This window comes from Mobula birostris, chromosome 2, assembly GCF_030028105.1.
Source record: "Mobula birostris isolate sMobBir1 chromosome 2, sMobBir1.hap1, whole genome shotgun sequence".
Classification (NCBI taxonomy): Eukaryota; Metazoa; Chordata; class Chondrichthyes; order Myliobatiformes; family Myliobatidae; genus Mobula; species Mobula birostris.
The window spans coordinates 77,109,027-77,122,892 of NC_092371.1; the positions used below are offsets into that span (position 1 = coordinate 77,109,027).

A 13,866-nucleotide genomic window follows, 5' to 3' on the forward strand; every position below is an offset into this window, starting at 1 on the left:
GTACTACACACCTGCTGCTAAATCAGCCACCCACGCCGGGGCTCATCGGAAACTAGCAAACCTGCACATAACCAGCTATAAACTAGCAAACCTGCACATACCCAGCAATAAACAAGAAAACCTGCACATAACGAGCAATAAACCGGCAAACCTGTTTAACACAGAATTTACAGCATATGATGATGTAACATTGACCTATATAAACTGTACATACTCCATGATCAATCTAACCCTTCCCTCCCACACAGCACATAGACTTCTCTTTTCTGTCATCCGTGTGCCCAGCTAAGACTCCCTTAAATGTCCCCAATGTACCTGCCTCTACCAGCAGATACATGCACCGACCACTTTCTGTGTAAAAAACTTACTGCTGACATCCTAACGTATCTGTCCCAACCAGCACCTCAGGCAGTGTGTTCCAGGCACTCACCACCCTGTGCCTTCTTCTGATATAAGGCCATAAGACATACAGTAGAAGCAGATTTAGGTCTTTCAGCCCATCGAGTCTGTTCCACCATTCCAACATGGCTGATTTATTATCCCTCTAACGCCATTCTTCTGCCTTCACCCTGTAACATTTGATGCTCTTATTAATCAAGAACCTACCCACCAATCTCCGCTTTAAATTTACCCAGTGACTTGGCCTTCACAGCCATCTGTGGCAATGAATTCCATAGATTTGCTATCCTCAGGCTAAAGCATTTACCCCTCATCTCCATTCTAAAAGAACATCCTTGTATTCTGTGGCTGTGCCCTCTGGTCCTGGATTCCCCCACTGTAGGAAACATCCTCTCCCTGCCCACAAAACATTCCTCCATTCATGTATAATATTAGTAATCTAGTAAACTTGCTCATAATTAGCAATAAAACATCGTCATAAACACAAGAGATTCTGCAGATGCTGGAAATCCGTAGCAACATGCACAAAATGCTGGAGCAACTCAGCAGGTCAGGCAGCATCTGTGGAGTTCAATAAACAGCCGACGTTTTGGGCCAAGATCCGTAAGCAGGACCCATGACTTAATGTGGGCTAACACCCTTCATCAAAACCCATGACTTCATGAAGGGTCTCAAAGTTCTAAGTGAATTTTATTATCAGAGTACATAAATGTCACCACATACAACCCTGAGTTTCAATTTCTTGTGGGCCTACTCAGTAAAGCCAGTATAAAATAATAACCACAATTGAATCGATGAACGACCGCAGCAACTTGGTCGTTCAACCACCGTGCAACAGACGCAAACTGTGCAAATACAAAAATAAATAAATAAATAATATTAATAAATAAGCAAAGAATATTGAGAACATGAGATGAAGTGTCCTTGAGAGTGAGTCCATAGGTTGTGGGAGTATTTCAGTGATGGGGCAAGTGAAGTTATCCCCTTTGGTTCAAGAGCCTGATGGCTGAGGGGTAATAACTGTTCCTGAACCTGGTAGTGTGAGTCATTCTTGCTCAATGCAATATGTAATGATCTGATCTAAAAAACAATATTAAAGACAAACTTTTCACTGTATAGAACAAAGAATACTACAGCACAGTATAGGACTTTCAGCCCATAAAGTTGTGCCAAGCTTTCAAGCTATTTTAAGATCAATCTAACCCTTCCCTCTTACTTTGGTACATGTAAACCATTACCAATACCCTGCATATTAGTGATAATCTAGCAGTAATCTTGAGCAAATTAGTGATAATCTAGCAGTAATCTTGAGCAAATTAGTGATAAACTAGCATGTCTGCCTAGAATTAACACCAACATGTTGCAGATTACTAGTATTCTCACAATCATTTTAGGCACACTGTAACATGTAGCTCAATGCTGCCACCATTAGGTACTTGGTGGTAGTGCTGCTGGACTGAGAAAAAGAGTTTGATTTGTTATTTGCTGGAAAACGTAATGAAGCCAAATAAAGTTTATTGTCATTTAACTATATACATGTATACTGTCACATGAGACAACATTTCACTGGACCACGGTGTAAAGCATAATACACACAATAACTTGGGAAAGTAAAAATAAAATCTACAAATGAATTACACATAAATAAACAGTAAAGTCCATAAATTAAATATTGTAAGGTACAGAACAGATTAACCGTTGACATTTCTAATGTGAAATGGCAGGGAGTTCAGAAATCTAATGGCCCATGGGAAGAAACTGTTTCCCATGCTGACCATTCTTGTCTGTATGCATCAGCCTGATGGTTCAAGGTTCAAAATTCAAAGTAAAATTTATTATCAGAGTACATACATACATACAACCCTGAGATTCTTTTTCCTGTAGGCATACTTAGCAAATGTATAGAACAGTAACTGTAAACAGGATCAAACTGTGCAAATGCAAATGTAAATTAATAGTAGTAAATAACGAGAGCATGAAATAACAAGATAGAGTCCTTAAAGTGAGACCTTTGGTTGTGGGAACATTAGAAGTAGAATGAGTGTCATTATCCCCTTTTGTGAAAAAGGAAGTCAAATCCCGAAGATCTATGGGTTGGTAGGTTAACTAGCCACAGTAAATTTGCCTCTATTGTGTACAGGAGTGTATGGGGGGGTGTGGAATCCAGAGATCATTCATGGGAATGTGGGGAGAATAAAATGAGATTAGGTTCTTTAAGGTTGTTATAGCCGGGGTGGTGGGGCAATGGGGACATGCTCCTACTATGTATTAAATGCTCCCAATGGTGTGCACCTCAAATAGCCTCTGACAACCAAGTCCAGCTCCAGGCCATCATGCATGGCTTAGCTACTAAACCCGGTGGAACCGTTTTTACTGACCAGAGAAGGAGCTACTGGCACCTCAAAGCCAGTCGCTTCGAGCATTTGATTGGCAACTGATCTAGAAGAAGGGAAAAATCTGATCTCAAACCTCCGCTGCATTTCCCACTCATGAGGAAGGCTTCGGGAAAAAATCCCTGAGGGAAAAACCCAGAACTGGAGTCCCTAAAGACAGTCAACAGGAAATCTGCAGATGCTGGAAATTCAAGCAACACACATCAAGGTTGCTGGTGAACGCAGTAGGCCAGTCAGCATCTCTAGGAAGAGGTACAATCGACGTTTCAGGCCGAGACCCTTTGTCAGGACTAACCGAAGGAAGAGTTAGTAAGAGATTTAATCTCTTACTGCTGCCTGGCCTGCTGCATTCACCAGCAACTTGGATGTGTGTTCCCTAAGGCAGTCCAACTTTGAGTTCAATGTGGACTGGCAACTCCTATGACACTGTTAGTGTCAAACTGTATCAATCTCTGCCATTCCTTTGCATTCATCGGCTATGATGAGAGGGGGAATCTTGCTACACGGGCAACAGCTCACTGTACTACCCCAGCTTGTGTACTCAGCTAGGAGGCAACATCCATGGTTGACCATGATCACTGAAGGGCCTAATCTAGTATAGGAGTCTTGTCAGCAGAGACTAGATTGGTTGAAAAGACTGTGTCATTGCTTTATAAATCTCTGTCTCTAAATGAGCATTAAATAATTATCACCTGTTTTGCATTATCTCTCAAGTTAGTTGAAAGTAACTTGATTTATAACAGAGATTTTTATTGGGCAACAGAAGATTGAAGACATTGAAGTGAGAAGCAACAGCTTCTTTATCTTTCTTCTGATGTCTTTATTTGGTGACTGAAGAGACCAGTGAGAGTTTCACTGAACAGCTATGTTCAACCAGACTTGGAACAGACAAGGGAGAATTCCCATGGAATCTCAACAAACACTTGGATCTGATTCTCAGCCCTGATTGCATATTTGGAACAACCCAGAGATGTTAAAGGCAATACTCCAATCAAAATTTCAATCTGTGAAGATAACTCTTTTCAAAGTTTAACTTAAGAAATTCATCTATTTCAATACGGACAGCCAAACATTAACCCTTCCCCATCATTGCCTTAATAAATAGTTTCTTAAGAATTTCCAAGGTGCTTTACTTTACTTTTTAAAAATTTTATATAGAGACACAACAAGTAACAGGTCCAAATTGCTAATTATACCTATGTGACCACTTAATGTGCCAACTGGTACGTCTTTGAACTGTGGGAAGAAACTGGAGCACCCGGAGGAAACTTCTTGCAAACTGCGGTGGAATTGAACCCAGGGTACTGGCACTGTAACAGTGTTACATTAACCACTGCGCTACGTGGACTCAGCGAGGTGGAGGGCCTGCTTCCTTGCTCTGTGGCACTATGACTCCCTGGATGTCACCGTGTCACGCAGTCCCTCCCGAGAAGCCATGGCAATGGCTGTCTTTCATTCAGAGTTTGAGGAGATTTGGTTTGTCACCGAAGACGCTCACAAACTTCTACAGATGTACCTTGGAGAGCATTCAGACTGGCTGCATTGCTTCTTGTATGGTGGTGGTGGTGAGGAGGGAGGGGGTGTCTACTGTACAGGATCAAAATAGGCTGCAGAAGATTATAAGGTCAGTCAGCTCCGTCATGGGCACTAGCCCCTGTAGTATCCAGGACATCTTCAAGAAGGGTGCCACAAAAAGGCAACATCCATCACGAAGGACCGCCATCACCCAGGACATGCCCTCTTCTTTATTGCACCAGCCTGAGGGAAGGCACACACTCAGCAGTTCAGGAACAGCTTTTTCCCCTCTGCCCTTGATCTCTGAATGGACACTGAACCCATGAGCTACTTTTTTCCCCTCTTTTTGCATTATTTATTTAACTTTCTTACTGTAATTCGCAACAATAATTCAGTTCCTATTATTATATATTGCAATGTCCTGCTGCCGCATAACAATAAATTTCACAACATATGCCGGTGATAATCAATTCTGATTCTGATGTCTCTGTGACAAAGATCAGCATACACACAATGGGCTGAATGGTCTCCTTCTGTACAGTGCAACTTTACAATGGATATTGCGTTTGCTTCAACAGACAGGAAGCAGAGATGCCTGATGTCCCATTGGTTTACCGGCCTGTGAGGAGATATGGCCGCAGGGGTCAGAAGACTATCTGCCTTTCTCCCAGTGACCCTTACTCAGGGATTCTTCACTCAGGTATTGGTTGTGGGAGTTTGGGAACGTGCAGGATGTAATGGTCTGGGTGTACATGACATCCTTGTGCATATTTCAAACTATGCGTCAGACTGATCGGATTACTGGCATTTATATTTGTGGAAAACTGGAATGAGCATCACAGCTTCAAAAATGTATTTATTTCCTCGTAGCTGAAACAGTATTCATCTCAGTGGCAAGTCCTTGTAAACACTGACACCTTCTGGAGTTGGTGGCACACTGCAAGACTTATACGTGCACTGATACACACACACACATATGTACGTGTACAAGCATACTGTGTCCTCTCTCACACATACAGTTGAAGTCAGAAGTTACCTTAGCCAAATATAATTAAATTCAGTTTTTCACAATTCCTGACATTTAATCCTAGAAAACATTCCCTGTCTTAGATCAGTTAGGATCACTTTATTTCAAGAATGTGAAGTGTCAGAATAATAGTAGAGAGAATGATTTATTTCAGCTTTTATTTTTTTCATCACTTTCCCAGTGGGTCAGAAGTTTATATACACTTTGTTAGTATTTGGTAGCATTGCCTTTAAGTTGTTTAACTTGGGCCAAACGTTTTGGGTAGCCTTCCACAAGCTTCTCACAGTAATTTGCTGGAATTTTATTCCATTTCTCCAGACAGAACTGGTGTAACTGAGTCAGGTTTGTAGGCCTCCTTGCTCGCACACGCTTTTTCAGTTCTGCCCACGAATTTTCTATCGGATTGAGGTCTGAAAATGATGTCAAGTCTGGTTCATCAATTTCCAAACGCCTGAAGGCATGTGTGTATGTAAACTTCTGACTGCAACTGTAAATACATACACACTCTCCCACACACGCCTATGCACATAAACACACACAGCAGAGAAACACAAAGTAAATCTTTAATAAAGGCTTGAATTGCACGTGTTTGGGCTGCTTAATTGAAACATCATTGTAGTGTAGCGACTAGTGCAACACTGTACAGCACCAGCTGTAAGATCAGGGTTCAGTTCCTGCTACTTTTTTTAATCACACGTGTACATCAAAACACATAGTGAAATGCGCCGTTTGCTTAACAACCAACACACCTAAGGATGTGCTGGGGGCGGCCCGCAAGTGTCGCCACACACTCCATTGCCAACATTGCATGCTCACAATGATTGGCAGAACAACACGGAATGAGGCAAAACAGAACACAACAAGCAACAAAGCTACAATGCGAATCAAACCCTATTCCTCTCTCCTTCCCATCCACCCACATACACACACATCCTCTAACCTCACAGGTCGTCGTCTTTGGCCTCCAGTGGATTCGCTGACACTGGGACCCAACTTCTCCAGCAGACTTACACAGATTTGCAGACCCAAGCTCTGGCCATCAGGCCTCCACAGGACTTCTGAGCACAAAGTCAACGGATTCTAGCAAAAACTAGTAAATTGGGTGTTTGTAGATCAAGGAATTACTGTTCCAAACATGGGGGAAGCAATGTCTGAAAGTAAATTCCTCATAGATTCCCACTAGCATGTAAACCAATGGCTCTGATTGGCTGATTTGAGGAGACTTGGATCGAGTGTACTCAGATTCCATGGATGTGTAGTTTCGAGGTAGTAGCGACCCAAATGGCCATCTAAACCATCGCTCTCCTTGCACTAGGTGTTTGTGTGGAGCCAGCGAGTCAGTGGGTGACCCAGGTCAACAGACTGCAGCAGCTGATTGACAGGTTGGAGTGCAAGGTAGGAGACTTATTGTAGATGAGTTGATTGGGCAACATAGACTCTGGGATGTACCTGTAACCCATCACCCATGACTACACACCAACCTGGCAGCCATCATCCAACATTAACCTATAAACCCAAAATCCATTACTTATCACCAATCTACACAATGTCTCACGAACATCCATCACCCAACACCAATCTACAAACCAACACCCATCACCCAACACCCATCACCCAACACCAATCTACAAACCAACACCCATCACCCAACACCAATCTACAAACCAACACCCATCACCCAACACCAATCTACAAACCAACACCCATCACCCAACACCAATCTACAAACCAACACCCATCACCCAACACTAATCTGCAAACCAACACCCATCACCCAACACCAATCTACAAACCAACACTAATCTACAAACCAACACCCATCACCCAACACCAATCTACAAACCAACACCCATCACCCAACACCAATCTACAAACCAACACCCATCACCCAACACTAATCTACAAACCAACACCCATCACCCAACACTAATCTACAAACCAACACCCATCACCCAACACCAATCTACAAACCAACACTAATCTACAAACCAACACCCATCACCCAACACCAATCTACAAACCAACACCCATCACCCAACAACTAGTTCTGATCCAAGAACCTGTCACCTATCTCCCGGCACCAACCCCCAAACCTCTCAGCCAACACCCAATGCCAGTCTACTAAATCCAACACCAAACTACAAACCCATCATCCAACAACTATCACTCTGAACATCTTTGCTCCATCCAGAACAAATACTGGGATTTCCTGGTGACCATCTGTTCCAACCCCTATTCCCATTCAGTGATGTCAGTTCATGGCCTCCTCTATGGTCCTATTGAGGGCACTCTCAGATTGGAGGAGTAATACTTTATACCTGATGGCATGAACATCGATATCTTTAACTTCCAATAATTCCTCTCCATTCTCCCCCTTCTCTCTTTTTCCACTCCCCTCTCACACATACTGTTGTCCTCTTCTGCCCATTGCCTCCCTCTGTATCTTCTCCTCCTCCTTCCCTTTCTCCCATGGTTCACTGTCCTCTACTATCAGATTTATTTCTCTTCAGTCCTTTAACTTTTCCAGCTATCACCTCCCAGCTTTTTACTTCATCCCCTTTCCCCACCCACCCACCCTTTTTGTTCCTTCATCTGATCTCACCAACCACCTGCCAGCTGGTACTCAACCCCCTCCACCCACATTCCTTTTCTCGTTTCTTGCCCCCTTCCCTGTCAGTGTTGATGAAGGGTCTCTGCCCAAAACATTGACTTTTTATTACTCTACATAAATGCTACCTGTCTGCTGAGTTCCTCAGGAACTTTGTGTGTGTCACTCTGAATTTCTAACATCTGCAGAATCTCTTGTGTTTTTGATAGAAGACACTAGGAGTGATAACCTACACTTGATAGCTCCGAGCTATGAAATTAGACTTTTACAGCCAATGAAAAGCTTAGAGGTTTTTCAACAAAAAGCAATACTAATAAGACCATAATTTATAGGAGCAGAATTAAGCCATTTTGCCCATCAAGTCCACTCTGTTATTCAATTATGACAGATTTATTTTCCCTCTCAATCCCTTTATCCTGCCTTCTCCTCATAACCTTTGACACCTTTACTAGTCAAGAAACTATCAACCTCTGCTTTAAATATACCCAATGATTTGGCCACCAACAGCTGTCTGTGGCTGTGAATTCCACAGATTCATCATCCTGTGGCGAAAAAAATGCCACATCTCTGTTCTAAAGAGATGTCCTTGTTTCTGTATTTTGACGCAGTGCCCTCTAGCCCTAAACTCCCCCACTATAGGAAACATCCTCTCAATGTACACTGTCTTGTCTTTTCAATATTTGATAGGTTTCAATGAGATTCCCTCCTTCTTCTAAACTCCAGTGAGTGCAGGCTCAATGCCATTAAACACTCTCAATAGTAGTTTAAACCTTTCATTCCTAGTGCCAGCACCCCAAAACTGCTCCCAATATTCCTAGTGTGACCTGACCAATGCTTTGTAACCTTGTGTATTGACACAGGAAATAGTGTCACATTTAAAGCTGATTCATCTATTGGGCGCTTAATTTCTGAATGCTCGGGTATTGTCAGAGGCGTCGGGTGATAGGGTGGGACTGAAAGACACAGAAGAATAGAAGACTGGCATGAGTGATTGTGAGACGATGGTGTGAAGCAAAGGGGATTGTAGTGAGGATATGTCAAAAAACCAAGGCTGGGTGCAGAGCAGGGGAAATTGGGAGCAGACACATCAGCTGAAATTGTTGTGTTGTGTCCAGAAGGCAACAATGAGTTCAATAACTAAATAAACAGCTACTTCTATTCACTACAACACACACAAAAGTGGTGGAGGAACTCAGCAGGTCAGGCAGCATCTATGGGAATGAATGAACAGTCAATGTTTCGGGCTGAGACCCTTCACCAGGATGTAGAATATTTTTGTGCAAGAGACACAGGAATAGAGTATCTCTATTCTCTGTCTTGTAGACACCAAGGCTGGAGCCTTTAAAGGAAGAGGTGATTGAGGAAGCAACAAAAACTGTAAGTTCATCAGAAAGTTTAAACCCTGGCATGTTGTTTTGATAGTGCTAGAGTCTACATGGGTGTTGTGATAACGTACTAACACCTAAACTGAACCTAACTTACAAAATGCTGTTTTAACTCCTTCACAATTTGTGGGTCTTTGTTAGCAAGCTGGCATTCTTTGGTAATTGCCTTATTATTGTCACATCTGTCAAAGTACAGTGAAAAAGTTTGCCATCCTTAAAGATCATTCCCTGTCATTGAAGTAGTACAAGGGAAAAGCAAGGGACAGAATGCAGAATCTAGTGGGGATACAAGAGACTGCAGATAAATTGATCATTACAGAAACTCTCTCTGGTGCGTCCCTCTTCTTCCCCTCTTCCTTCCCCTTTTCCCAACCATGATTCCCCTCTCCCTGTCCCCTTCCCCCTCTCAGTCCAAAATAGAGACCCAGATCAGAATTCGATTTACCATCACTCACATATGTCATCAAGTTAATCTTTTTTTTATGGCAGCGGAACAGTGCAATACATAAAATCACTACAGTACTGTGCAAGAATCTTTGGTACCCTAGCTATATGTATGTGCCCAAGACTTTTGCGCAGTACTGTATATATATAATGTATAGAGAACAAGAGAGTAATTTATAGTTTTTTATTATCATATATTGCAATGCACTGCTACTGCAAAGCAACGAGTTTCATGATAAATGTCTGATATTAATCCTGATTCTGGTTCTGATTCTGATTCTGAAATAGGACTAGCTTAGATGATATCTTGGTCAGCATGGCAACCTTGGGCTGAAGGCCTTTATGACTCTATGACACTCGCGTTCAGTCTTCACCTCCCAGACAAATCTAGGACAGTAAGCTTACCAACTCCAAGAATGGTGAACTAAAAGCTTTCTCTTTCCTGTGTCCGTCACGCAGCACATCCTGGTGGTACAGCGACAGATGTCAGTGTTGGAGGAGGAGGTGGAGGAGTTCCGCCAAGCTTTGGAACGCTACGTGGAGTCCACGGCCAGTCAGAATGGGAGCTTGCAGTAAGTCCGAGCAAGCATCTATTCAAAACACCGGACAGATGGAGACAATGTTAAAGCAGGCATGGTCTCACTGTTGTGGTCCTTGGAAGCTGCTTGAGATCACAAACGTCTCCAAATCAGTTGCCTGCTCATGTGCCCATTCACAATGTTATTGGAGCATACTGGGTTTAGACCATGAGACCATAAGATATAGGAGCAGAACTAGGCCAATTGACTCATCAAGTCTACTCTGACATTTCATCATGGCTGATCCAGTTCTTTTTCAGCCCCAATCTTCTGCTTTCTCCCCATATCCCTTCATGCCCTGACCAATCAAAAATCTATCAACTCTGCCTTAAATATACCCAATGACTTGGCCTCCACAACCACCTGTGGCAACAAATTCCACAGATTCATCACTCTTTGGCTAAAGAAATTCCTCCTCATCTCCATTCTAAATGAACGTCCTTCTGTTCTGAGGCTGTGTCCTCTGGTCTTAGACTCCCTCACCATAGGAATCATCCTCTCCACATCCACTGTATTGAGGACTTTCAACATTTGATAGGTTTCAATGCGATCCCACCTCATTCTTCTGAATTCCTTTCAATCATGGCTGAATTATATCACTCTCAATGCTATTCGTTTGTCTTCTTCTCAACCTCTGACGCCCTTATTAATCAAAATCCTATCAACGTTCTCTTTAGAAATAATAATTTATACATCAGCAAAACCTTCTTGTATATATACCAGCTAAAATTCCAAAGATCCTAGTCAGTCCTTACAGTGGAGGTGGTTGTCCACCGTATCCAATGATGACAGGAAACCTGTGCGGGATAGTTTTTAAGAGTGGAAAAGCCACTGGGGCACTTCCACAATCTTGACTTCGGAATCCAGGTCCAGTGGTATGAACAAGCATCACAAACTGGGGTCTTCCTCACATGCAGTGGATGACCATGCCATCTGCTGTGCCTTGTCATGCCCCTCGCTCTCCATGAAGTGTAGCTGAACTGCCTTTCAGGCCAGTGGATCTCACTGTCGAACTCATCCACCCAGTTCGCTGGAGCTGATTTCGCATGCTAGGACAGGCATGTATTGCAGCTAGTCTTAGCTGTTTTACTTCCTTCCTGAGAAAAAGATTATGTGCTTTCATAGTCTCTGGGCCCCTCATGATCTTATACACCCCTATCAGGTCACCCCTCAATCTCCTATGTTCCAGGAAATAAAGCCCTACTCAACCTCTTCTCATAAATCAGTACCCCAAATGCAGGCAACATCCTGCTAAATCTTTCTAGTTTAATTATATCTTCCCTATAACAGGTGACCAAGGTTGCAACAATAGTTATAGATTAAGGGTGAAATGTGAAATAAATAAGAGGAAAATGAGGGGGAGCTACTTCACTTGGAGAGAGGTGAGAGTGTTGAACGCGCTGCCAGTGAAAGTGATGGATGCAGGCTTGATTTCACATTTAAAAGAAGTTTGGATAAGTGAATAGATAGGAAGCACTAGATGGGCTGAAGAGCCTGTTTCGGTATCATAGTGCTCTATGACTTAAAGTGCGGCCTCACCAATGCTTTATATAACTGCAACATAACTTCCCAACTCCTATGTTCAATGCCTCAAATTTCCAGCTTCTATACTTGATATATCAGCATATATAAACTCAGGGGATACTTCATTAGATACCTCCTGTACCTAATAAAGTGGCCACTGAATGTACGTTCATGTTCTTCTGTTGCTGCTGTAGCCCATTCACTTCAAGGTTCAGAGATGCTCTTCTCCACACCACTGTGGTAACATGTGGTTATTTGAGGTACTGTCACCTTCCTGTCAGCTGGAACAAGTCTGGCCATTCTCCTCTGACCTCTCTCATTAACAGGGAGTTTTCACCCATAGAACAATGACTCACTGGATGTTTTTATGTTTTTTGCACCATTCTCTGTAAATTCTAGAGTCGGGGTTCCCAACCACTTTTATGCTATGGACCTATACCATTAAGCAAGTGGTCCTTGGACCCCTAGTTGAGAATCTCTGCATTGGAGGCTATTGTATGTGAAAATCCCAGGAGATCAGCAGTTTCTGAGATCCTCAAACCACCCTGTCTGGCACCAACAATCACACCACAGTCAAAGTCACTTAGGTCACGTTTCTTCGCATTTTGATGTTTGGTCTGAGCAACAACTGAACCTCTTGACCATGCCTACATGCTTGTATGCATTGAGCTGCTGCCACATGATTGGCTGACTAGATACTTGCATTCATGAGCAGGTGTCACATGTATCTAATAAAGTGGCCACTGAGTATACATTCATTGAGAGATTACTAGGCTTAATGTAGGGAGCATTGGGAGGAGGAATTGTCTTGTACACTGGTCTCAGGTTCAATCTGTACTTCATTAACAGCATTTCCGTTCAGAAGTTGGGGAACGAGAGCTGCTTCCTGATCTATGAACTCTGGCAAGACAGGACTTCATGGAGGAGGTAGGGATTTCACCAGTTATTACTATGGATAAAATTCTAAGGGCAGAAGATACTTGAGAGACTGTAATGAATGATCTACATGTTAATCAAGAAAGAGCTAATGTTTCAGGTGGCAAACTCTTTATCAGAGCTGGAAAAGTTGGAAAGCAAGTCTGTGCGCAGTTTACACTGTGGGGCCATTTGTAACATGAGTGAATTTAGATTAGATTAAATTCAAAGAAAAAGAATTTCAGGATATATGTTGTATACTGACATTAAATGCACGTATTGAAACCTTTTGGATTAGTTTTATTTGTCACATGTATATTGAAACCTGGTGAAATGCGTTGTTTGTGTCAACGACCAACACGATTGTGCTGGGACAACCTGCAGTTTCACCGTGATTCCAGCGCCAACATAGCACATCCACAATTTACTAAACTGTGCGCCTTCGGAATGTGGGAGGAAACCGGAGCACCCAAAGCAAACCTGTGTGGTCATTGTGAGATTGACAAACTCCTTAGAGATAGTGATGGGAATTGAACCATGATCTTACAGCTGGGGTTTTAAGGTGTTATGTTAACTGCTACGCTCTCATGCCACCCTCTATGCTATGATGTTGCAGCTTGGGGTGGTGGGTTCCAGCAGTTACCTGGCTTGAGTAGTTGTGGAAAGAACTCCAGTCTTCCTTTAAAGTCCTAAGGATATCCTTGGCTCTCCCTCCTGCCCAAACTCAATCAGCTGGCTCTTCTTGTGATACACAAACATGCCCAAAGCCAAGCTGTATCCAGGACATAAAGCAGGTCATAAGTCTGCCTGCCGTTTCTGGCCATTTTCATAATGAAGCTCTAAAGACATGACAGGGAATGATACACACCAGGATCAGACTGACATTGACTTTCCATAGGTTCCTCTCCATGGATGTTGTCTGATCTGCTAAGTTGCTACAGCATGTTGTGTGTGTGGCTCTGAATTTCCAGCATCTGCAGAATCTTGTTCCTCCCTCCCTTCCACCTGCCCACCCATGCACACGTACAATCCTCTAACCCCAGGACAGACTATCTTCTTCAGTCTCCAGTGAATCATG

The 13,866-nt window shown here is 42.9% G+C and overlaps 1 protein-coding gene across 3 annotated transcripts in view; it reads left to right on the forward strand.

Moving 5' to 3' along the window:
- The window catches only part of LOC140187828 (N-terminal EF-hand calcium-binding protein 1-like), a 198,934-nt gene that overhangs the window by 136,953 nt on the left and 48,115 nt on the right, over positions 1–13,866 (forward strand). For all 3 annotated transcript variants that reach the window (XM_072243620.1, XM_072243631.1, XM_072243626.1), the window contains 5 exons: positions 4,886–5,007; positions 6,650–6,729; positions 9,266–9,319; positions 10,231–10,343; positions 12,723–12,800. In XM_072243620.1, coding sequence (XP_072099721.1) covers positions 4,886–5,007; positions 6,650–6,729; positions 9,266–9,319; positions 10,231–10,343; positions 12,723–12,800 — 447 coding nt within the window. The remainder of the gene's footprint in view (positions 1–4,885; positions 5,008–6,649; positions 6,730–9,265; positions 9,320–10,230; positions 10,344–12,722; positions 12,801–13,866) is intronic.